The 25,439-nt window shown below is 37.2% G+C and overlaps 1 protein-coding gene across 10 annotated transcripts in view; it reads right to left on the minus strand.

The window, feature by feature from the left end:
• Nucleotides 1-1,900: 1,900 nt before the first annotated feature.
• ZNF565 (zinc finger protein 565) overlaps nucleotides 1,901-25,439 on the minus strand; it is a 58,898-nt gene continuing 35,359 nt past the window's right edge. For all 10 annotated transcript variants that reach the window (XM_045846788.1, XM_045846787.1, XM_045846781.1 and 7 more), the window contains one exon: nucleotides 1,901-8,356. In XM_045846788.1, coding sequence (XP_045702744.1) covers nucleotides 7,089-8,285 — 1,197 coding nt within the window. In that variant the 5' untranslated portion in view covers nucleotides 8,286-8,356 and the 3' untranslated portion in view covers nucleotides 1,901-7,088. The remainder of the gene's footprint in view (nucleotides 8,357-25,439) is intronic.

Here is a 25,439-nt window from a genome sequence, read left to right on the forward strand (position 1 = left end):
GGTTTCCTTTGCATTTTGTTGATCATTTCTTTTGCTGTGCAAAAGCTTTGTAGTTTGATGAAGTACCCCCCTTTTCCTCTTTGTTTTCCTTGGTCTATATTGCTCTGGAGAGATGTCTGGAATTTTGCTGCCTATGTTTTCTTCTATGATTTTATAGTTTTGTGACTTACATTTAAGTCTCTTATGCATTGAGTTTATTCTTGTGTGTTATTTACAACAGCCAAGACCTGAAAACAGTACAAGTGCCCATTAGTAAATGAGTGTATAAAAAAGCTGTGGTACATTTACACAATGGAATACTACTTGGCCATAAAAAAGAAATCTTACCTTTTGTGACAGGATGATGGACCTGGCAATGATTACGCTAAGTGAAATAGGCCAGTTAGGAAAAGACAAATACTGTATGATCTAACTTATATGTGGAATGTAATGATCAAAATAAACTGATGAACAAAATAGAAACAGAGGCATGGACACAGGGAACAGGCTGACAGTTGTCAGAGGGGAGGGTGTTGGGGGACTGGATGAACAAACAATTAAGCAAAATATAACTAGAGTCATTGAAATAAAGAACAAACTGATAGTAACCAGAGGGGAGAGGGGAGGGAGATAATGGGGGAAAGAAGGGAAAGGGTCATCAAGGAACATGTATAAAGGACCAATGGACAAAGCTAAAGTGGGGTAGGGTTGAGGGTTGGAGGTGGGGGTGGGTGTGACAGGGGAAAGTGGAGGTGGGGAAATGGAGACAATTGTATTTGAACAATAAAAAATGATAAAAAAAAGTACCTTTAGATTTCTTAGGATATATTCCCAGAAGTGAATATATTTTTAAAAAATATTTTTATTGATTATGCTATTACAGTTGTCCCACTTCCCCCTTCACTCCCCACTACCCTGCACACCCTCTCCCACCCACATTCCCCCCCTTTAGTTCATGTCCATGTGTCATCAGTTTTTTAGCTTCTACATTTCACACACTATTCTTGCCCTCCCCCTATTTTCTACCATCTATGCTCCTTATTCTCTGTACCTTTTCCCCTTCTCTCCTCCTCCCACTCCCCTGTTGCTAACCCTCCCTGTGACCTCCATTTTTGTGGTTCTGTTCCTGTTCTAGTTGTTTACTTTGTTTATTTTTGTTTGTTTTAGGTGTGGTTGTTGATAATTGTGAGTTTGCTGTCCTTTTACTATACATGTTTTTTATCTTCTTTTTCTTAGATAAGTCCCTTTAACATTTCATATAATAAGGGCTTCGTGATGATGAACTCTTTTAACTTGACCTTATCTGAGAAGCACTTTATCTGCCCTTCTATTCTAAATGAAAGCTTTGCTGGATAGAGCAATCTTGGATGTAGGTCCTTGCCTTTCATGACTTCAAATACCAGAAGTGAATATATTTTCACTTCATCCTAGAAGTGGATGAAGTAAAATGATTAAGAACCGCGCCCCCCCCACCATACATATCACAAAGACACAGACAACAGAAGGTGATAGTAACCAGAGGGAAAGGGAGGTGGGGGAGGGTAGGTGGAGGTGGGCAAATGGGAGTAAAATGGGAATGGAAAGACTTTGTTTGGGGTGATGGATGCATGATGCAGTGTGCAGATGTTTTGAGCTGTCCACTTGGAACCTGTATGGTTTTGTAAACCAATGTCACCCCAATAAATTCAATTAAAAAGCATCTTGTAGAGATAATTATTGAAATATTTATAGATGTTATACTTCCTACTTTTGTATATTTTTGAAGATTTCCATAATAAAGTATATATATTTAAAACCAAAGAAGTTAGAAAGACATTGAAGAAATGAACACATTTGTGGTTGGGTGAAGGTACTAAAAATGTTTTTATTTTTATTTATTGTATTGTTCAAGTACAACAAACACCAATTCAAAAGAACCTGTGCACCCCAATGTTCATAGCAGCACAATTTACAATAGCCAAGTGCTGGAAGCAACCTAAATGCCCACCAGTAAATGAGTGGGTAAAAAAACTAGGGTACATTTATATAACAGAACACTATGCATCAGAAAAAAAGGAGCTCCTACCTTTCGTGACAGCAGGGATGGAACTGGAGAGTATTATGCTAAATGAAATAAGCCAGGTAATGAAACAAATACCATGAGATTTCCTCTATAAGTGGAACCTAATCAATAAAACAAACAAGCAAGCAAAATATAACCAGAAACATTGAAATAAAAATGTTTTTAATTTTTCTGTTCTCTGTATTCTTTTATTTGAACATTTTTACTTTTCGTAAAGACAAAAATATTTTTAAAAATTCTTAAGTTCTTTCATATCTTTGCCACTTTCTATATTAGGACTGCATTTTTTTTTTCCTTTATAAACTGATAGATTTTTTCAGTCATACATTCTGAAAGCTGTATACATGACACTCTACCCTCTGCTGCCCTTGTCCTTGAAATTAGGATTCTCTACTTAAGAAGCTTTAGACAAGCTACTTAATCTCTTTGACTCTCAATTTCTTTATCTGTTAAAGTTAAAAAAAAGAGACATAAATGACAATATATGCAAATAAGAAGGCAGGGAATTAATAGTTGGTGAGTTTCTGACATTGTGCTAGGAATTTTATACATATTTATTCCTCTCAAAAATAGTTATTTTAATAAGAAAAATGACTATCCCAATATTAAGTGAACAAAGGCTATGTATAATTTATTCAATTGAAAAATATTTATTGAGTACCTACTATGTTTTAGGCCCATGCTAAATGTAATACCATTGGTCAATAAATAGGTAAATAAATGGTCATCTTTACATTAATCACAATCAAAGGAATGGAAGTGAAAACAAAAATGACTTTTCTATTTTCATTTATTAAATGGTCTATGTTCAGAATAAATGTTCCCTCCAGGGTTCGAAAAATGTGGTGCTTTGGGATCTTTTACTTCAGGTAGATGCATAATGTTCTTGAAGGCACTTGAGCAATGTATATAAAATAGTATATATTAAATGATGTATATATTTCTTAAAATGTATATATTTCTAAAAAATGTCCAACCAGGACTGTGAGATTGCACTCCTAGCAATACAATGTAGTTTCCAAATACAATTTGGGAAAGTACCAAAATATTAAAAAGAAAGAGAACTCCTTGGAAATGGTTACTTCAAGGTGAAAGGCAGGAAATGAAAAAGATGAGTGTGGCATATCTTGTTGTGACCGGTAGCAAGCAATTAAAGACTACTTTAGCCCTGGCCAGGTAACTCAGTTGCGTAGAGTGTTGTCCCGATATGCCAAGGTTACAGGCTTGATCTCTGGTAAGGGCACATATGAGAAGCAACCAAATAATGCATAAGTAAGTGAAACAACAAATTGATTTCTCTCTCTCTCTCAGATCAATAATAATAATAATAATAAACTTTAAAGACTAGTGTGGTCATCTCAAAAGGATACAGGAGCCAAATGAAAGAGGCATCCACACACCACACATGGAACAATTTGAATATCAATAAGGTTAAATGAATTTAAACATATTAAATATACTTCATCCCTCTCATCCCAACTCACTGATTACCATGCAAAATACTAGGGAGCCAACTCATTATTTTAAAAATCAATAAGGGTAAGTAAGAAAGAAGCATTTGTCTTGCCTTTCCTTACTGTAACATGGGTAACCAAATGGTAGTTGAAGGGGGTTTTCTTCATAAAAATATTGTAGCTAACAAAGGAAGAGTAAATAATAGGGTATCATTTTGCAATCCGTAATGAATGGATTTATAAATTGAATATCAGTGGCTGCTAAGTCATAAAAAGAAAGACACCTAAATATTGTGCCTCTTAATATTGATCACCTGTAAGTGGTCTTAACAAAAAAATTTAATCTCAGTATGATTAAGCTTCTAGATACCAACTACCAATTAATAGGAAACACAGGATAGGAAGCCATGTTAAACTACACCACAAGGATGCAGCTAACAAAAAGCAGGCTCTGGAAATTCTATAAGGCAAACAACTTTGTTTCTTCAAAAAATACATTGCAAGAAGAAAAAAGACACGGGAGAATGCTAGATTGAGACTTTAAGAGACATGACAATCAATTGTAATTTGTGGACATTGTTTTTTTTTATTTTATGTAATTCAAATTTTTTTACATTTTTTAAATTGACATAAAATAATTAGAAAACACTATCATATATGTAATGACATTAAGGCAGTATTGTCAATTTTTTAAAAAACTTGAAAATCTTTTCTAAAGTTGTGATATAGTATTTAGAGATGCATACTGAGGTATTTATGGATGAAATAATATATCTGGGATTTACTTCAAAAATATTGTAACATGGAGGTTATGTGTAACATGGAGGTGAGAGTAAGATTACACATAAAACTAGACTGGCTATGCCCTGACAGGTGTGGCTCAGTGGGCTAGCTGTCATCTCACAAACTGCAGGGTTGCCTGTTCAATTCCTGGTCAGGGCAGATGCATGGGTTGGAAGTTCTATTCCAGGTTGGGGGTGTGCGAGAGGCAAATGACCAACGTTTCTCTCCCTTTCTCCTTCCCTTCCCTTCTAAAAATAAAAATAAATAAAATCTTAAAAAAAAAAAAAGACTGGCCATGAGTTGATAATTACTGAAGCTGGTGATGGGGGCTTTGGGGTACATTGTAATATTCTGTGTATTTTTATATATGTTCACATTTTCACAATAAAGTTAAAAAAGTGTACACATTTTGATTTAGTACTTCCACTTCTAAAGATTTATGTGCAAAGACATTTATTATAGTATTGTTTAAAAGAGCAAAAGTAATAAAAATGAAATTAGTAAGGTTTCAAATAATAAAACCAAACACGAAATACTATGCAGCTGTTAAAAATAAGGATTATGTATGTATTGATACGGCCTAATCTTCATGGTGTATAGATAAGTAAAAATAGCAATGTATAGGGATTAGCTACCATTTTTGTAAATTCTTAGTGTTATGTATAGCCTTATGCAAACATAAAAGTGAAGAAGTATACACAAGACCTTGATACCAGTTATTACTAAATAGTAGTTAATGCGGTGAAAAGGGGGCACAGATAGTATGGAGATTTATGCCTGTATACTAAAATTGTATAACTTTAAAAATTTTATCTTGTGCATGTGTATTAACTATTCATGTATGACTTTTTAATGTCATAGCTTTGAGCCCCTCCAACTGTACATCTTAATTATTAAACCACCTTAAAAAATGGCATGCAAAACACTGCTTTCTAATCCCTTGTGGCACATGTATATGCTTTTATGGAACATGCAAGATTTCTGAAGTGAATGGTATTTGGAGTGCAACAAGCCCCTCCGCCCCCACCACTGCCTGGCTGCCCCAAGGGCTGAGGGGACCTACTTCTTAAAATTTCTCATATTCACAAGTCCTGATCCAAATGTCATTGGGGTTGGATCAAGGCTCTTCTCCCCATCATTGTCATCACCTGCAGCTATAATACCAAAATTCTAAAGACATACTTAATTCAGAACAGGTGAAATCCTAGATGGTCCATTTAAAATTACTTTTTCATTTTAACAGATTGGATTAAATTAGAAGAAATTTTACTTAATCTTTACAAATGATAACCATATACAATTTGTTTTTGGGAGCTATCCTTGTTGTCAAAGTTTTTTTTTTCTAATCATAATTTTATTTAGCCTTGAAAGTGAACTGGCAGATAATCCTTTGTTTTTGTAGGTGTAACTACTTTCTCTGAAGGGGTAGAGACTTTGATGACTTTTTATGTCCTTTTACAATCACTAATTTATTCAGGTATTGTACATCTTCTTGAACCAATTTTGATATTTTTGTAAAAACCCATTCTCTCTAGACTTCAAATATATTAGGATAAAGTCATGCATAGGAACTACTTAAAAAGAATCTGCCCCTTCCTCATTCATAATAGTAAATGTGTTGATTCTAGATCAGACTTGTCGATCATCTTATATATCTTATTAAATAAACAACCACTAGGTTAAGTCTACCATTTTCTACTTTACTTTTTCTTTTATTTTCAATAATCATTCTTTCTGTTGTCTTGGGTTTTAGGTGTTAATTTTTTCCTAACTTTTAGAGTTGACCATTCATTCAATGTGCTTGGTATGTGACTTGCAATGACTTGGGTGTTGAAGATCAATATTTGAAGAACAAAACCCCTACCTTCTATCCTTGGCTTCTGATGACTTTGGCTACAATGTACTGGTTTTGATATGTAGAATTTAGTGTCATTCATTTCTAGTTTTGTAATTTTACTTTTGTTTTTTCTTGAAATCAAGGTATACTTAGTTTTATAAATGGCAGATTTCTTTTGGCTACTTTTCTGTTAACTTCTAATCTTCTGATTTTTTTCTTCAGTTAAAAGACAGAGGAGACAATGTTTTATTGACTTGGGTGTTGTGAACAGATAGCTATAGGTACCCAGCACTAATTTGCATTTCTAACCCTTTGAATGAAATATTTGTCATGTACTTTACTACTGGTTTTCAGAATGAATGATCACAAGTGGTAATAAGGGCATTTTGATATTTGACACATTCACAAGGCTCTCCTTAATGGTAACACTATTTATTAATGATTAATAGCTAATACCCATTTATTCAGCATAGGCTTTATATAAAATACCTGACAGTCCTCACAAAAACTCTATTAGATAGGTATAATTATCACGGCTTAAAAATAAGTAAACTGAGGAAAAGAGAGACAACATAATTGGCCCAATGCTATACAGTCAGTAACTTGTAGAAATGAAATAATATTAAGTTAAGGTACATGCCACAGCAAAAGGCACATTCACAAAATATTCTAATACAGTCATTTTCTATTAGGAATTCTCAGAAGTTTAATACATTCTGAGTAGTAACAGAGATGTTTTACATTCATATTTTTTTCACCATAATTTCTCTGATACATAGTAAACAGTGAGAGTGAGGCAAAAATAATCCTCACATTTATTAAATTTTCTTCTGGCATGAGGTGCCTGATGTTTCACAATGGATATGACAAATGAAGATTTTCTGATATTATACTACATTAGGCTTTATCTAATATTAAGTCAGGTGTAAACTCCATATAAAGGTTTTCCTACATCCCTAATATTCAAGGCTTTCTAACCAGTATGGATTCTGTAGTGTTCAATGAGCTGTGAACCAAGAATAAAGGCCTGCCCACATTCTCTACATTCATAAGGTTTGATACCAGGATGAATTCTCTGATGTTCAGTAAGTTGTGAACTACGAATAAAGGCCATTCCGCATTCGCGACATTGATAGGGTTTCTCACAAGTATGAATTCGCTGATGATGAGTCAGTTGTGAAACACGAATAAAGGCTTTCCCACATTCCTTACATTCATAGGGTTTGTCACCTGTATGAATTCTTTGATGTTGAATAAGGTATGAACTACGACTAAAGGCTTTCCCACAGTCCTTACATTCATAGGGTCTGTAACCAGTATGAACTCTCTGGTGTCGAGTAAGCTGTGCATGCTGTCTAAAGGCTTTTCCACATTCCTTACATCCATAAGGTTTCTCCCCAGAATGAATTCTTTGATGTCGAGTAACTTCTGAGCTATGAATAAAGCCCTTTCCACATTCCTTACATTCATAGGGTTTCTCACCAGTATGAATTCTCTGATGCACAGTAAGTTGTGAATGCTGTCTAAAGGCCTTCCCACATTCTTTACACTGATAGGGTCTAGCACCTGTATGAATTCTCCGATGAACAGTAAGTTGTGAGCCACGAATAAAAGCCTTCCCACAATCTTTACATACATAAGGTTTCTCACCCGTATGGGTTCTTTGATGCAGAATGAGTTGTGAATGCTGTCTAAAGGTTTTTCCACATTGTTTACATTCATAGGGTTTGACACCTGTATGAAGTCTCTGATGTAGAGTAAGTTCTGAAGAACGACCAAAGGCCTTCCCACATTCCTTACAGTCATAAGGTTTCTCACCTGTATGAATTCTCTGATGTTGAACAAGGTGTGAGGCTCGACTAAAGGCCTTCCCACATTCCTTACATTCAAAGGGTTTTTCACCAGTATGAGTTTTCTGATGTTGCATAAGGTGTGAGCCACGGCTAAATGCTTTCCCACATTCATTACATTCAATTAGTTTCTTGCCAATCTCATTGCTCTGATGTAGAGTGAGGGATGTATGATGCTCAAATGTGGGTATATTTTCATATGTGATTTTCACTTGCTTGAAATAACATCCGTTGTTTACTTGTTTTTCAAGTTGATGTTTGTATTCCCAGTCTTCTTTAAAACTAGCGCTCTCAAAATCACAGCATTTAAGGCTTTCCATTAGCTCCCCACTGAGTGCCTTTACTTCTAAAATATCTTTATGAGGAAATTTCTCACATATGGACTCCAAGTCTGAAAAATAAAAAACATAAATAAACACAAGCTGTTCTCCTCTCCTAAGAGAAATAAAAATAATTCTATAGTAGACTAGAGAGAAAAAGTGAAAATAATGATCATAAAGGGTGAATGGCTTATACTGAGGCAGGATAGAAAGCAGTTAGGGAAAACTCCCTAAGTGGAATGAGGAAGGAGGAGTGGATATCACAGGCCCACATTGCTAGGTCCTCTCACCAGAACTGCAGGCTCTATCCATGATCATACGGAAATACTTTATGGCAGGTAACTCCTGCTGTGGTGGTTGCAGAAGTCAACAACAAAAACTGGCTAAAACCAGATCAATCTAAGATGAAGGAAAAACTGACCAGGGAAAGACCCATAATGAAAACCGACACCATAAGTAGAAGGGGGGCTAAAGGGATGAATGCCATGACCCTTTCAGAAGAACCACATTAGGGACAACGTCCCTCCCAACCAGAAGATGGAGTCAGAATTTATTGCCACAAAGTTCAGAAATAATCTACCCTTGGAAACATACAAAATCCCAAGGATGGACTGACCTAGCATGCAACTCATTTAGGAGTTCATCTGTGCCCACATGCATGCATACTCTCACTTCTTCCCAGCAATGCCCTGTGAGACTTGCAGCCAGGGAAGTAAAAGGACACTCAACCCCTGATCCTGACTCCAGGAATCCTATTTGTCTCTACCTGAATAAAATTTGCTCTTACTCTCACTCACTCTGACTCGAACTTGTTCCTGAATTCTTTCCTGTGTGAGTCAAGAGCCTGGAGGTCCCAACCTTACCAGCCCATGGAACAGAACTGGTCTAGTGACCATGGAAATCTCAGATATTACTGTGCAATTCTAACAAACACATGAAAGCTCAAATATGAGCGCTTATATGATGTCAGAGGGCATGAAGACAGATTAAGCCAGGGGTTCTCAATTTTGATAGGAATCAGAATTATCCTGGAAGCCTGTTAACAATACCAATGTCCAAGAACCATCCCAGACTGAATCAAAATCTTGAGGAGTAAGGCTAAAGTATGTGTGTTGTGCATGTGCCTGTGTATACATACATGTCTGTCTATATTTTAAAAGTTATATGTAAAATTCATATAACATAAAACATTTCCATTTAACCATTTAAAACAATTCAGTGGTTTACAATACATTCCTAATGTCATCATGTAACCATCTCCACTATCTAGTTGTGGAAAATTCTCATCAACCCAAATAGAAATCTGGTGCTCATTGAGCAGTCACTCCCCATTCCTCTGGCCCCTGAAAATCAATAATGGTAAGGAACCACTAATTGTGTCTTTTTGAATTTTCCCATTCTGGAATTTCATATAAATGAGGCATCTATATTTTCAACTGTTTCTAACACACTGCTGATGCCACTTAAAATGAAAATCTCTGCTTAAGCTTTTCACAGCCTTCCCATTGCACTAATTCTAAACACATGTCCATGGGCTCTTGGCAAAGCAGGTCACTGATTTTCATTGCTGTCACTCTGTCTCAACCAAGGACAGTACATCTTCATACTGAACATTCCCCTCCCCCGCTTCTACGTACCAAAACCACAGGCTTCCTTCAAGCATCTAGACTAACCCTAGGTCTTTCCCATCTTATACCTCAGGTTCTTTCCATTATGTTCTTTCATTTATCAGGAATCCTGGACTCTTTGTATGACTGCTTTTCTCATCCTTCTGGACTCAGATTAAAACATGCACTTTCAAAAAAGTTCTCAGCCTGATAACCCTAGGCATACACCTTGATTCTCTCTCACATCTTGTAACTTATCAGTTGTAATTACATTTTCATTTACTTATTATCTGTTGACCTGTTTGCTTTCTTTTTCCTGAGTCTCCTGAAACACAGAAACAATGCCTTTTTCTTTAGCTATTGTCACAGAAATTTAGCATATAATTGGCTTTTACTAATGGGTTGTTTGATGAATAAATATTGGTTTCTAGAGATAGACCAATGGAACACAAACAGAAAGGCCAGAAGTAGAGTGAAGTTTATATGACAATTAAATTTATTATAAAGGTGGTATCTCAGAGGGGATAAGAATAGTTTTTATAATAAATAACATTGGGGTAAGATAAAAGATAAAAGTGGATCCATACATTATGCCACCAAACACCCCAAACAACTCAAAATTGAGTTTTATTTTACTCTTAAAATAGAAACCATATAAATACTAAAAAAAAACATAGTGGTGTTAACTTAAAAATAAAATGGCTTTCTGAATTGAGAGACAACAGTGTTTATTTGAGATCGATAAGAATAGCTATTTGGGAATGGGAATCATTAATTAAGGCAAAAGCCCCAAAAATATTTTTATTGAACTCAAACACTTTGATAACTCTTCAAAAGGCCTTTTTATTTTTAAATTCACATATCTGGTGTAGTAAATAGGATCTAAAATGGCATCATCTGCATGGTCCAACATTTCCTTGAACCTGCTATGCTAACTGCAGAGCCTCTTTTGTGGTCACCATTCCCATGGACTGCTGTCTCTTCGACTGTGAAGTCCTCTTATATTTGAACATCCCTCCTTTTCTTTTTTTTGTTGCTGTTGAGGTGCCTTTATTTGAGATCAGGAGGGATTTTTCCTGGAGTGGGGAGTGACTGTTAGGTGCCAGCAAGTCAGGAGATATCCTAGGAGTTTACTACTGCATGGGAAATCGTTTTTTTCTCAGAAGGGAATTTTCACAGCCCACACTTGTAACAAGTGCCCTAGGGGTGATGAACAGCTCTACAGGAGGCTCTTTGATGGGTAAGTACTTATTTAACTTTGCAGGCTTTTGTTTCCTTTTCTTGTCTCTATCTGTTATGTTGTCATAAAAAAATTTCATAAAGACAGAAATCCAAAACTCTCAGGGACAATAAAATATATACCTTAATTGATACCTGGCTGGTGTAGCTCAGTGGACTGAGCGCGGGCCTGTGACCTAAAAGGTCCTGGTTAGATTCCCAGTCACGACACATGTCTGGGCTGCAGACTGGGTCCCCAGTAGGAGGTATGCAAGTGACAACCACACATTGGTGTTTCTCTCCCTATCTCCCTCCCGTCCCCATTCTCTAAAAATAAATAAATAAATAACATATTTGAAAAACATTAATAAATAAAAATATTAAAAAAATACATATCTTAATTGAAAAACAAAAGTTTCCAAAAGACAATTTCTACATAAATCTTAAAAAAACCTTCTGGCCATCTGAGTAGGTGCTTTAAGAATTCTCGTACCACGCCCGGGTAGAATACCCAAGGCTCCACTCCTCACTACATAACAGGCACATCAAGACAAAAAAAAAAAAATGGCCCAAATAAAAAAACAGATCAAAGCTCCAGAAAAAAATACAACTAAGTGGTGAAGAGATAGCCAACCTATCAGATGGACAGTTCAAAACTCTGGTAATCAGAATGCTCAGAGAATTGGTTGAATTTGGTCACAAATAGGATGAAAAATGAAGGCTATGCTAAGTGAAATAAAGGAAAATATACAGGGAACCAATAGTGATGGGAAGGAAACTGGGACGCTAATCAATGGTGTGGACCAGAAGGAAGAAAGAAACATTCAACCAGAAAAGAATGAAGAAACAGGAATTCAAAAAAATGAGGAGAGGCTCAGGAAACTCCAGGACATTTTTAAACGTTCCAACATCCGAATTATAGGGGTACCAGAAGGAGAAGAGGAAGAGCAACAAGTGGAAAACTTATCTGAACAAATAATAAAGAAGAACTTCCTCAATCTGGGAAAGGAAACAAACAGACTTCCAGGAAGTCCAGGAAGCTCAGAGAGTCCCAAAGAAGTTGGTCCCAAGGAGGAACACACCAAGGCACATCATAATTATATTAGCCAAGATAAAAATGAAGGAGAGAATCCTAGAAGCAGCAAGAGAAAAGGAGACAGTTACCTACAAAGGAGTCGCCATAAGACTGTCAGCTGATTTCTCAAAAGAAACCTTACAGGCAAGAAGGAGCTGGAAAGAAGTATTCCAAGTCATGAAAGGCAAGGACCTACATCCAAGATTGCTCTATCCAGCAAAGCTTTCATTTAGAATGGAAGGGCAGATCAAGTGCTTCTCAGATAAGGTCAAGTTCAAGGAGTTCATCATCACCAAGACTGTATGATATGAAATGTTAAAGGGACTTATCTAAGAAAAAAAGAAGATAAGAAACATGTATAGTAAAAGGACAGCAAACTCACAATTATCAACAACCACACCTAAAACAGAAACAAAAACAAAGTAAACAACTAGAACAGGAACAGAACCACAAAAATGGAGGTCACAGGGAGGGTTAGCAACAGGGGAATGGGAGGAGGAGAGGGAGGAAATGGTACAGAGAATAAGTAGCATAGATGGTAGGTAGAAAATAGACAAGGGGAGGGCAAGAATAGTATGGGAAATGTAGTAGCCAAAGAACTTACATGTATGACCCATGGACATGAACTAAAGCGGGGTAATGTGGGTGGGAGAGGGTGTGCAGGGTGGGGGGGAAAGAAGGGGGGGAAAATGGGACAACTGTTACAGCATAACTAATAAAATATATTTTAAAATAAATAAAAGAATTTACTTTTAGCCATAAGACAGGTAATGGAGGGGAGCAGTAATTTATAATATTGTAATAAGTTTATTTGTTTAGGTGGCTGTGACATTAAGATTTTTACTTGTCCTTGATAAATGGGGTTGGTTTTTTTTTTTGAAGATTTTATTTCTTTTATAGAGAGGTGAAGGAAGGGAGAAAGAGTGAGAAAGAAAGAATGTGCAAGAGATACATTGATCACCTGCCTCTCGCACACCTCCAACCAGTGACGTAGCCTACAACCCAGGCATGTGCCTGCACCGGAAATCAAAACATTGACCCTTTGATTCTCAGGCTGGCACTCAGTCCACTAAGCCACACTAGCCAGGGTGATAAATGGGTCTTTTTAAAGGAGAATGAAGAGGAAGGGTTTGCTTAGGCAAGGGAGGCTTTTCAGGCATCTGTGTTTTTATTTATTTTAAATATGTTGATTGATTTTAGAGATGGGGAAGGGGGGTGAGAGAGAGAAACATTGATCATTTGCCTCCTGTATACGCCCCAACTGGAAATCAAACCTAGGTTTTGACCTAGGTATGTGCCCTGACTGGGCAATTGAACCCACAACTTTTTGTTGTCCAGGACAATGCCCCAACCAACTGAGCCACCTGGCTAGGGCTATTATTTTTATCTTTTGCTGTTTAGTAACAGGCAGTTGTGGACTGTTTACATTTCTTTCTTTTTTATTATTGTTCAAGGACAGTTGTCTCCATTTACCCCTTAACACTCTCTCCCCCTACCCCATCCATCCCTGCCTCACCCTCGATCCTACTCCCTTTGGCTCTCTCCATGTGTTCTTTTTATATGTTCTTTGATGACCCTTTTCCTATTTTCCCCCATTATCCCTCTCGCCATGCCCTCTGGTAACTGTCAGTTCTTTATTTCAGTTTCTGGTTATATTTTGCTTGCTTGCTTGTTTTGTTGATTAGGTTCCACTTATAGGTGAGATGGTATGGTATTTGTCTTTCATCACCTGGCTTATTTCACTTAGCATAATGCTCTCCATATCCATCCATGCTGTTGCAAAGGGTAGGGTCCTTCTTTCTGCTGCATAGTATTCCACTGTGTAAATGTACCATAGTTTTTTTATCTACTCGCTCACTGATGGGCACTTAGGTTGCTTCCAGCACTTGGCTATTGTAAATAGTGCTCCTATGAACATTGGGGTGCATAGGTTCTTTTGAATTGATGTGTCAGGGTTCTTAGAATATAATCCCAGCAGTGGAACTGCCAATTCAAAAGGCAGTTCCATTTTGAGTTTTCTGAGGAAATGCCATGCTGTTTTCCACAGTGGCTGCACCATTCTGCATTCCTACCAACAGTGAACTAGAGTTCTCTTTTCTCCAAAACCTCAGCAGCACTTGCTTGTTGATTTGTTTATGATGGCCATTCTGATGTCAGTAGAAAGTCTTTGGGAGTTGCTGAAAAGACTTAAAAAATTCTATTAGACTTAATTATGTCACATTTCTGAACATAGAGTTATTAAATGTTTTGAAATATCTGTCAGGTTTCAGGGAGGACAAACAGTAAGAAATTTTTTTAATATATTTTATTGATTATGCTGTTAGAGTTGTCCCATTTTCCTCCCTTCTTTCCCCCCCACCCTGCACACCCTCTCCCACCCACATTCCCCCGCTTTAGTTCATGTCCATGGGTCATACATGTAAGTTCTTTGGCTTCTACATTTCCCATACTATTCTTGCCCTCCCCTTGTCTATTTTCTACCTACCATCTATGCTACTTATTCTCTGTACCATTTCCTCCCTCTCCTCCTCCCATTCCCCTGTTGCTAACCCTCCCTGTGACCTCCATTTTTTGTGGTTCTGTTCCTGTTCTAGTTGTTTACTTTGTTTTTGTTTCTGTTTTAGGTGTGGTTGTTGATAATTGTGAGTTTGCTGTCCTTTTACTATACATGTTTCTTATCTTCTTTTTTTCTTAGATAAGTCCCTTTAACATTTCATATCATACAGTCTTGGTGATGATGAACTCCTTGAACTTGACCTTATCTGAGAAGCACTTGATCTGCCCTTCCATTCTAAATGAAAGCTTTGCTGGATAGAGCAATCTTGGATGTAGGTCCTTGCCTTTCATGACTTGGAATACTTCTTTCCAGCTCCTTCTTGCCTGTAAGGTTTCTTTTGAGAAATCAGCTGACAGTCTTATGGCGACTCCTTTGTAGGTAACTGTCTCCTTTTCTCTTGCTGCTTCTAGGATTCTCTCCTTCATTTTTTATCTTGGCTAATATAATTATGATGTGCCTTGGTGTGTTCCTCCTTGGGACCAACTTCTTTGGGACTCTCTGAGCTTCCTGGACTTCCTGGAAGTCTGTTTGTTTCCTTTCCCAGATTGAGGAAGTTCTTCTTTATTATTTGTTCAGATAAGTTTTCCACTTGTTGCTCTTCCTCTTCTCCTTCTGGTACCCCTATAATTCGGATGTTGGAACGTTTAAAAATGTCCTGGAGTTTCCTGAGCCTCTCCTCATTTTTTTGAATTCCTGTTTCTTCATTCTTTTCTGGTTGAATGTTTCTTTCTTCCTTCTGGTCCACACCATTGATTAGCGTCCCAGTTTCCTTCCCATCACTATTGGTTCCCTGTATATTTTCCTTTATTTCACTTAGCATAGCCTTCATTTTTCATCCTATTTGTGACCAAATTCAACCAATTCTCTGAGCATTCTGATTACCAGAGTTTTGAACTGTCCATCTGATAGGTTGGCTATCTCTTCACCACTTAGTTGTATTTTTTTCTGGAGCTTTGATCTGTTTTTTTATTTGGGCCATTTTTTTTTTTTTTGGTCTTGATGTGCCTGTTATGTAGTGAGGGGCGGAGCCTTAGATATTCACCAAGGTGAAATAACCCCAGTCGGTTAGTTGTGACGCTATTTGTGGGGGAAGGGTCCAAGAGGGAACAATGGTGCTTGCTTTGCTCTGTGCAGGATTTCAGTCACTTCCCCCACTACCCACAAGCAAATTGGGGCCTTCTGGAGCTGATTCCAGGTGGGTGGGTTTACGTACATTCTAGGACCCTGTGGGTCTCTCTGACGAACTCTCCTGTGAGGCTGGAAGTTTCTCCTGCTGCTGCCTCAACCCCCTCAGGTGTTTTCAATCAGTGGTTTGAGGCTGTATTTCTCTGCACTGGAGCTCTGGATTTGTGTGGTCTGTCTTCTCCCCAATTGTTTCTCCCAGTTTATCTGTGCACAAATGTGGGATCGTCCATGCCACCAGCCACCACTGCAGTCTTGATGGCCAACTGCAGCCTTGCCTGCTCTGCTCCACAATCTGCTGCCTCACAGGGTCAACCAGCCGCCTCCTTTCCACAAGTCCTCTCTGTCCGGCTGCCCATGTCCACCCCTCCTACTGGTCTGGAGGAGTGTGTCTTCTTAGATTCCTTGGTTGTAGGACTTCCATACAGTTTGATTTTCTGTCAGTTTTGGTTGTTTTTTGTTTTAAAATTGTTGTTGCCCTTCTTTTTGTTGTGTGAGGAGGCACTGTGTGTCTACCTACACTTCGATCTTGGCCAGAAGTCCAAAAATAAATTCTTCTAAATACAATTATCAATATCAAGTCTCTGGCTGTGCCTGTGTGTGCATGTATGTGTGTGTGTGTAAGTGTACTTACCTCCAGAAAAAAAAAATAAAATTGGCATACAAAAAAGCTGGCTAATTGGCTCAATAATTAAATACTTACAGAAATGTAAAAAATGTAATAGAAACTAACCCAAATGTTTTTCAGTATCACATGATCTAAAAAATGTTCATCAAAAATGATTAAACTGATTAAATTAAAACAAGCAAGTCTTAAAATTATCATATAATTGATATAAAAGTAATATATATTTTCAGTAAAAGTGATGTAATATATAAAGGTAGTTTTTCATTAAAAAACAAAAATAAAAATTTTGTCCTGGTTATTTCAGAATTTTACCTTATGTATTAAGCTAGCTTAAATTAAGTTGTTAATATATACGGGCTTTTCAAAATCCTCAACTAAGGGCATCCTTATTGATTTCAGAGACAATAGAAGGGAGGGACAGAGAGGGGGAGAGAAACATTGATGAGAGAAACACTGATTGGTTGCCTCTTGTATGTACCTTAACTGAGGACCAAATCCATAATGTAGGTAGGTGCCATGACTGGGAATCAAACAACACTCCAACCAACTGAGCCACATCAGCCAGGGCAATATATAAGAATTTTTGAAAAATTAATCTTTAATATCAATGATATAGTTATGTAAAGCTAACACGTTATTTCTCTCCTGAAAAAAAAAAAACCCAAATTTTCCTGAACTACTGGTATACTCTGGTTAGCATAGGTAATTAGCTAGTTATTAATAAAGAAAGGGATCAAAGGGAATTAGACATTGAGCAAAATAAACTAGGGAGTTGAATCAAAGATTAAGTTTAATAAAGTGGGAATCTGAATCAGATACTGAACTTGCTTTATTAGGAAGTTACAGAATTCCATTAAGCTTGATTTACTAGGAGGTTATAGCATTCAATGATTCATTCACACAGTCTAGGAGACTGCTGCTGCATCTTCTGCTCTCGGGACTTAATCTTCAAGTAGGCAGAAAGGGTCATTACCCAGGGAGGACTAAAAACAGCAGGGGAACTTGCTCTGCTGGGTGCATGCCCAGTAGAAGCCAAGATGGCAGAGGGGGAGGTACTTTCACTTTGAGGGATGTGCAGTAGGAACCAAGATGGTGACTGTAAAGGCCTGTTTCTCTAGCCTGGAAAAAGGATCAGACTAGATAAGGAACACAAAATCCTGGAAGATCTAGAAAATGGATTGGTTAGGGAGAAGAACCAGCAGAAGCCCGTGAAAGATTGGGAAGTTCATTGGTTAGTTTGAAAGGATGGCTGGTCCTTTCCAAGCTGGAAATAATGTAATCCAACTTAACAAAGCTCCTTCAATTTGTCTGTCTCACCTGGTAACATGCACTCTCCCTGTTTATTCACGTGCTCTCTCTCCATTGCAGCCATGAGGCTCTAGCAGCTGTGTGGGGCCCACAGCCGACTACATGGGCTCCAAGTTTAGGCATGGGCATTGTGTCAGCCAGAGTGCCACCAGGAAAACAGACTAAGCTAGATGGATGAGGGTAAGTACTGAACTGGACTGAAACAATGGCACAGACACTCTGGACCTCTGTACTGGGCTTGATAAAGCTGGATTTTTTCCACAGTGGGAGAGATGGCAATGAGACACTGGGAATCCAGGGGCAGTCCTTTGACTTGCAGTCCTTTAGCGATTACCACTAAATCATCCTTCCACACCCGAGTCTCTGGAAATGCTTTTCTCCAAACTGTCTGAAAGGACACCATTTCCACCAGCAACAGAATGAGATTATAAAAAGACCCAAAGATTTTGTCTTATTTAAATGATTTCCTGTGCTCTTTATCATCAGGTCTTTAATTGTTCCAGTATACCGAGTCTTAATATTAAAAAATTAAAATTTTGCTTACAACTATGTAATCTTCCGTATTTGTCTTTAAAATTTTTTATTGTCACTTTGGTTAAGTAACTCAAGTATTGTTCCACAATGACCTATGATTTTATTTGACCAAAAATTTAAAAATTTTTGACATGTCTGACAAGTTTGCCAAGATTAAAATAACTAAAGTTTTTTCTTTGACTCTTGAGATTTTTAAAAACTTTGGAGTTTTTCAAAAGAAGGCCTAGATCATTTCAAAGATTTGTTCTCTTTATAAAAGAAAAAAGTAAACTAATCAGGCCTATTTAGTATGTTAAATTACATGAGATGATTGTCAAATAAACAATGCCAGAAAACTTAGTCTTTCTCTGTCTCTTAAAGTTGTAACTCTTACCATGTCTTTAATATATTAACACTCAGGAACTAACCAAAACATTGCCCACAGAGAATGAAAAAAATTGGCCTTTTAAGAAGACAAATTTCTGCATAATTTCCTTTACAAAATTGATTTGTAAAAAAAGCTATAATTTTTCCTACAAAACTACTAAAATATAATAAAAAACAAAATAACTATATATAAAAAGTGAAATGTATGTTTTAGGTGGAGAAAGGTATGAAACATAAAGATGTGCTTTTGTTGAAGAAAAAACTTTTTCTTATATAAAGAAAGATATGAAGTATATGGGTTTCTTTTTTGGTAAAAAAAGAAAAAGTAGTTTTGTCTTTGAGTAAAATAATTACTTCAGAAGAGATCGGGTGTGTTCAGGGTGGTATGGCTGTAGACTAATTACTTTAAAATTGAAAAAACAAAAACTGAAAAATACATGTATGCTACAAAAGGTGTGCATACTTACAAACAGTTCTGGGAGGAGAGATCTTAAAAAAAATTATACAGCCCTGGCTGGTGTGGCTCAGTGGACTGAGTGTTGGCCTGTGAACCAAGGGTCACTGGTTCAATTCTCAGTCAGAGCACATGCCTAGGTTGTGGGCAAGGTCCTTAGTTGGGGGCACATGACAGGCAACCACACATTGATGTTTCTCTCCCTCTCTTGCTGCCTCCCTTCCCCTCTCTAAAAATAAAACAAAATATACATAGTTAAGTAAGATTAAAATAGATAACTAAGTCAATTATATTATTTGTATGTACATATGTATGTAAACTCTCACCAAATCCATTAAGTCTTTTGTCATTTACAGACAATTATTATTTTACCCTGATGTTTTTACAAAAATGTTTCTACAAAGATGTTTCATCTTCGGAGATTTTCATGGAAAAGACTGTGACTCTAAAATACAAAACTTCAGGTACTCTTAACTGATTGATATATGACCAAATTTAAAGATGCTGACGCTTGGATTCATGTTTCCCAATTAAAGAAAGCTCTTACACCTAACTAAACTGCTCAACCAACAGAGGATTTAAAAATTTTTAAACTACTAACAAAACAAGTAACATCTGTTATGAATGTCTAATCCAAGATTCTGGACGAGGCCTGTATAATCTGCACCTTTCTTTTTGCCTTTTCCCCTCACTTTAGTGCACAAAATACATAAAAGGCCAAGCACTCACTATAATAGTTATTTCCCTTTTCCTCTCAACTTCTGTCTAAAAAGATAACATTGGACATCATCTTTAAATCTACTTCACAGGTCAAAATGTACAACTAGTTACACCCATAGTCAAGGATGTTTTATGCTTGGTGATGATGTGAGCCACAGTGAAAGTACCAGATTTAAAAAAGTATTTTTGCCTTGGGCAGATATTATAACTACTGCAGTAATAGCCAACCAAAAAATCTTTAAATTTCCTTACAAGAGTTATAGTAGACAACAGAATTTCTCTGGACCATATCCCAGCCAAGCAAGGTAGGGTTTGTTCTATTATTATACTTCTTATTGTATTTAAATAAAACACCTCTGATAGAACAGAGATAAAACTAGATAAAATCTGAATACAAGCCAAATGATTAAATACAATGCTCACTAACACCTCATGTTTCTTCAATTTGTTCAACTATCTACCTTCTGGTTCAGACCCATTCTTCAAATTGGACTTAACATTTTGTTATTGTAAAAACTTTTGCTGTTACAAATTTTTGTTTGGTTTATACAACTCAATGTTATAAAGACACACTCTGATAATGGTTGTTCAACATTCTGAGATGATCACTAAGGCCTATGAGATTTCATATTTAAAAAAACCCTAAAAAACTATAGATATTTGCCCTTAAAATGCCATAATGGTGAAGCCTTCTTCTGTTCTGGTGCTCTTGTTGCTCAAAGGAAGGCTCCTAAGGAAAAAAACACAAAGTACTTTTCCTTCTACATGGGACATGACATACCAAGAATAAGCCTTACTGGCAATGAGAGACAGATAATGGAATCATGAGCCACTTGACAATGGAGGACCAACTATGGTTTTAGTAACTGATCAGTGCTGTTTTCTGATAATTGATCAGTGATGCTTTCAAGGAAAAATCTTGATCAAAGGGGAAAATGTAAATAATAATATAAACAAAGCCACTTTAAAAGGGAGCCAGAGCTGCCATGCCAGAGAAACTGGCCTGTAAATTTTACATCTCAAATTTTTGGAATCTTAAAACAGGACAAAATAATCTCTGGACTGGGCTTATGCAACTTTGTGCCTTGCAAAAATAATAAGAAAGCAGCTATGAACTACTGGACAATGGCTACTGGACTGAAAACTAAAAACATTGTTTAGAATTAATTATCTCCATGTCATGTTATCTACAACAACAGAAATGCCTTCCTTATATTGATGTAATTGTTCCCCTTTCCATTCTCGTAAATATCTATTGCCTATGTCTTTTGATTGGGGACATTATTTGGGCTTCTGCCTGAATTACAACTCCCAGTGTCCATTAGCTCTCATTTTGAAAAGTGTTTTATTTTTAGGTTAACAATGGGTTACTGTGTAATCTAGGTATAGGGAAACCTAACAATATAACAATGACTCAAAATCCAAAAGCTAGAAAAGACTCATATATTCCACTATGTAATGGTGAAAAGCAAAACAACAAAGCTTGCACACAAACAAAACACACCAAAAGCAAAGTAAAAAAAAAGACAAATGACATAGAAAATACTTGAAACTTGTATTACACATAATGGGATGACCTTTATTAAGTCATAAAAAGCTCCTGCTGTGACAGGCGTGGCTCAGTTGGTTGGGCATTATCCTACAAAGTGAAGAGTCACTGGTTTGATTTCCGGTCAGGGCACATGCCTGTGTTCCAGGCCCTGTGCCTGGTTGGAGTGTGTGCAAGAGGCAACCAATCAATGTTTCTCTCAAACATCAATGTTTCTGTTCCTTTTTCTCCCTCCTTGACCCTCTCTCTAAAAAGAAATACATTTCAAAAAATTTTTAAAAAGCTCTTAAAAATTAAGAAATACCCTTAAAAAGGTAAACATACAGTTACCCTCTGATCCTAGGTATATGCATAAAAGAAGTGAAAACAGGGACTCAGATACAGTACACCAATATTCATAGCAGCATTATTCACAACAGTCAAAAGGTAGAAAGAATGCAAGTGTTGCATCAATAGATGAATGGATAAACAAAATGTTATATATCATACAATGGAATATTATTCAGCCTTAAAAAGGAATGAAATTGTGACAAATACTACATCATGAATGAACCTTGAAAACATTACACTAAGTGAAATGATCCAGATGCAAAAGGCTACATATTGTATGATTCCACTTATATGAGGTAGCTAGCATGGCAAATTCATAGAGACAGAAAGTAGAACAGGGGTTCTCAGGAGCTAGCAGGAGAGGGAAATGCAGAGTTATTGTTTAATGGGTACAGAGTTTCTGTTTGGGGTGATGATTAAGTTCTGGTTAATGCCTAACCAACTGACCGATGTGCTCAGTTGGTTAGGCATTGTCCTATAAAGCTGAAGGTCTCTGGTTTGATTCCCCATCAGGGCACATTCCAGGGTTGTGGGTCCAGTCTCCAGCTGGGACACATGCCAGAGGCAATTGATAGATGTTTCTCTCACATATCAATGTTTCTCTCCCTTTCTTTCTCCCTGCCTGCCCCTCTCTCAAGAATAAAGAAATAAAATCTTAAAAACAAGTTCTATAAATGGATAGTGGAGATGGTTGCACAACACTGTTAATGTAATTAATGCCAGTGAATTGTACAGTGAAAAATGTTCAAACTGCTGAATTTTATGTAATGTTTATCATAATTTTAAAAAGATTTTTTATTCCAGAACTACAAGGACTTAGAAAATATACCAACCAAATATTCTGTGAAAGATAATACTTATTATGGAATAAACAACAATGGCATTACTAGCAATAAAATATGAAAGTTCAGTGGAGTCATACCATATATACTGAATTTATGAATACTGAATGATACGTGTTCAAAGAACACATACAGTAAGGTAGGCAGAATAATGACCCCCCTAAAGATCTCCATGTTTTAATCCCTGGAACCTGTGAATATGTCATGTTACAGATCAAAGAGGAATTAAGGTTAGAGATGAAATTATGGTTGCTGTTCAGGTGACCATGAGATGAGGAGATCCTGGGTTATCTGGGTGAGCCCAATGTAACCACAGAGTCCTTATAAGTGAGATAAAGAGGAGGAGACTAAAGTCAGAGACAAAGAGAGGGCTGAAGATGCTAATCCGCCAGCTTTTAAGATGGAAAGGGGCTATGACCGGCAGAATGCAAGCAACCTCTAGAAGCTGGAAAGGGCAAAAAAACTGATTCTCCTCTAGGGGCTCCAAAAGGGAGTGCAGTTGTGCAGACGCCTTGATTTTAGGCCAGTGAAATGCATTTTGGACTTCGAATCTCCAGAACTATAAAATAATAAATTTGGCCCTGTCCAGGTAGCTAAGTTGGTTGGAATGTCATCCTGATGCCGCAAGGTTGTGGGCACATGTTGGAATCAACCAATAAATGCATAAATAAGTGGAACAATAAAAATCGATGTTTCTCTCTCTAACCAGTAGAAATTTTTTTAAAAATCCTTTAAAATAATACATTTGTGTTTTAAGCCACCAAGTTTGTAGTAATTTGTTATAGGAGCCACAGGAAAGTAATAGAGAAAGAAACAAGTGAGTAATTCATCAACGCATCACACCTGTTCAATCTTATCCTTGGAGTGTACCCTCCCAAGAAAATGCAGGCTAGAGCTAAAGTACAAAGAAAAGCCAGAAAGTTGGTTCTTGTTTTTGAGCTTTGAAGTGTAGATGTTTTGGTGACTTAAGGTGGGCTTAGGTGCATGGCAAGTATAATTTTGATTCTATATACCTTTCAAACATGAACTTTCAACTGTATCTTCAAATCAGGGGTTGGCAAACATTTTCTTTAAATGACCAGATGGTAAATATTTTAAGCTTTGTGGTCTAAGAGGCAAAAATGAGGATATTTTATAGGTTCTTATATAATGAGAGAAAAAAGTTACCACAAAGCCTTTATAGATGAAATTCAAAGTATAATAATTGATATTATACTTGAATAATTTTTGTTTTTGTAATGGATATATGAATGAGAAGAATAGAATTTTTTCCCAAGGGAGATAACATTTCACTTAACTGAAGTTCAAGGTCAGTATTCTCCAGCATCAAAATTAATGGAAAATGTTCATCTTTTAGTGCTGATCTATACTGAGATTTTACATATTTCATGTTGAAAATGTTTCATATAGGTAGTGTTGCCAAACACTTATAATAGCCCATGAGCATACGATTTTAATTTTGTATGTTCATCCCTTAGAAAACATTTATAGATTTAGAGACTTCTGGCCATGTGCCTCCTCGCACAACCAAGATAGGGACAACAACAATTTAGAAACAGAATACCAACCAGAAGTGACAGAAAATTGAACTGTATAGAAGTTGGACAACCAAGGAGTTAAAATAGACACGCTCATGCAGACTGGTAGGAGGGGCGGAGTCCGGCAGCCAGGAGGAGAGGGGTCGAGTGGCACAAAGAGCATTGGGACCAGGTGCTAAAGCCTGCAGTGGGTGGATCCTGGGCGCACAAGCGGTGGCTGGCAAACCCAGGCCGAGGGGTGGCAACTGGCAGACCCCGCAAGGCAGCGATTGTGAAGCAAGTCACTGCGTGCAACCCAGGATCCCAGTGCTCGGAAATAGAGCCTTGAGGCATTGATTGAAAACACCTGTGGGGTTTTAATCACAGGGAGAGACTCCCAGCCTCACAGGAGAGGTCGTTGGAAAGATCCACAGGGTGCACAAGCCCACCCTCACAGGAATCAGCACCAGAAAGGTCCTGTTTGCTTGGGGGAAGCAACAGAAGGGACTGAAGTCCACAGAGAGTGGAGCAAGCGCCATTGTTACCTCTCAGACCCTGCCCCCAAATACAGTGTCACAACCTGTGACTGGGTTGCCCTGCCCTGGTGAACACCTAAGGCTCTGCCCCTCATACATAACAGGTGTGACCAGACTAAAAAAAGAAGAAAAAAAAAAGATGGTTCAAACAGAAGAACAAATGAAAGCCCCAGAACCAATCCTTTTAAGCAACTGAGAAATAGCCAACCTATCAGATGGACAGTTCAAAACACTGGTGGTAAGGATGCGCACAGAATTGGTTGATTTTGGTTGCAAATTAGATGAAAAAATGAAGGCTATGCAAGTGAAATAAAGGAAAATGTACAGGGAACCAAAGTGACGGGAAGGACACAGGACTCAAATCAATGGAATGGACCAGAAAAAGGAAAAAAGCATACAATCAGAAAAAAATGAAGAAATAAGAATTAAAAAATATGAGGAGAGGCTTAGGAACCTCCAGGACATCTTTAAACATTCCAACATCTGAATTATAGGGGTATCAGGAGGAGAAGAGGAAGAACAACAAGTGGAAACTTATTTGAACAAATAATAAAGAACTTCCCCAATCTGGCAAAGGAAATAGATTTCCAGGAAGTCCAGGAAGCTCAGAGAGTCCCAAAGAAGTTGGTCCCAAGGAGGAACACACCAAGGCACATTATAATTACATTAGCCAAGATAAAAAGGAAGGAGAGAATCTTAGAAGCAGCAAGAGAAAAGGAGACAGTTACCTA

This window comes from Phyllostomus hastatus, unplaced genomic scaffold (genome assembly GCF_019186645.2).
Source record: "Phyllostomus hastatus isolate PE091 unplaced genomic scaffold, TTU_PhHast_1.1 phas_contig_5, whole genome shotgun sequence".
NCBI classification, from domain to species: domain Eukaryota; kingdom Metazoa; phylum Chordata; class Mammalia; order Chiroptera; family Phyllostomidae; genus Phyllostomus; species Phyllostomus hastatus.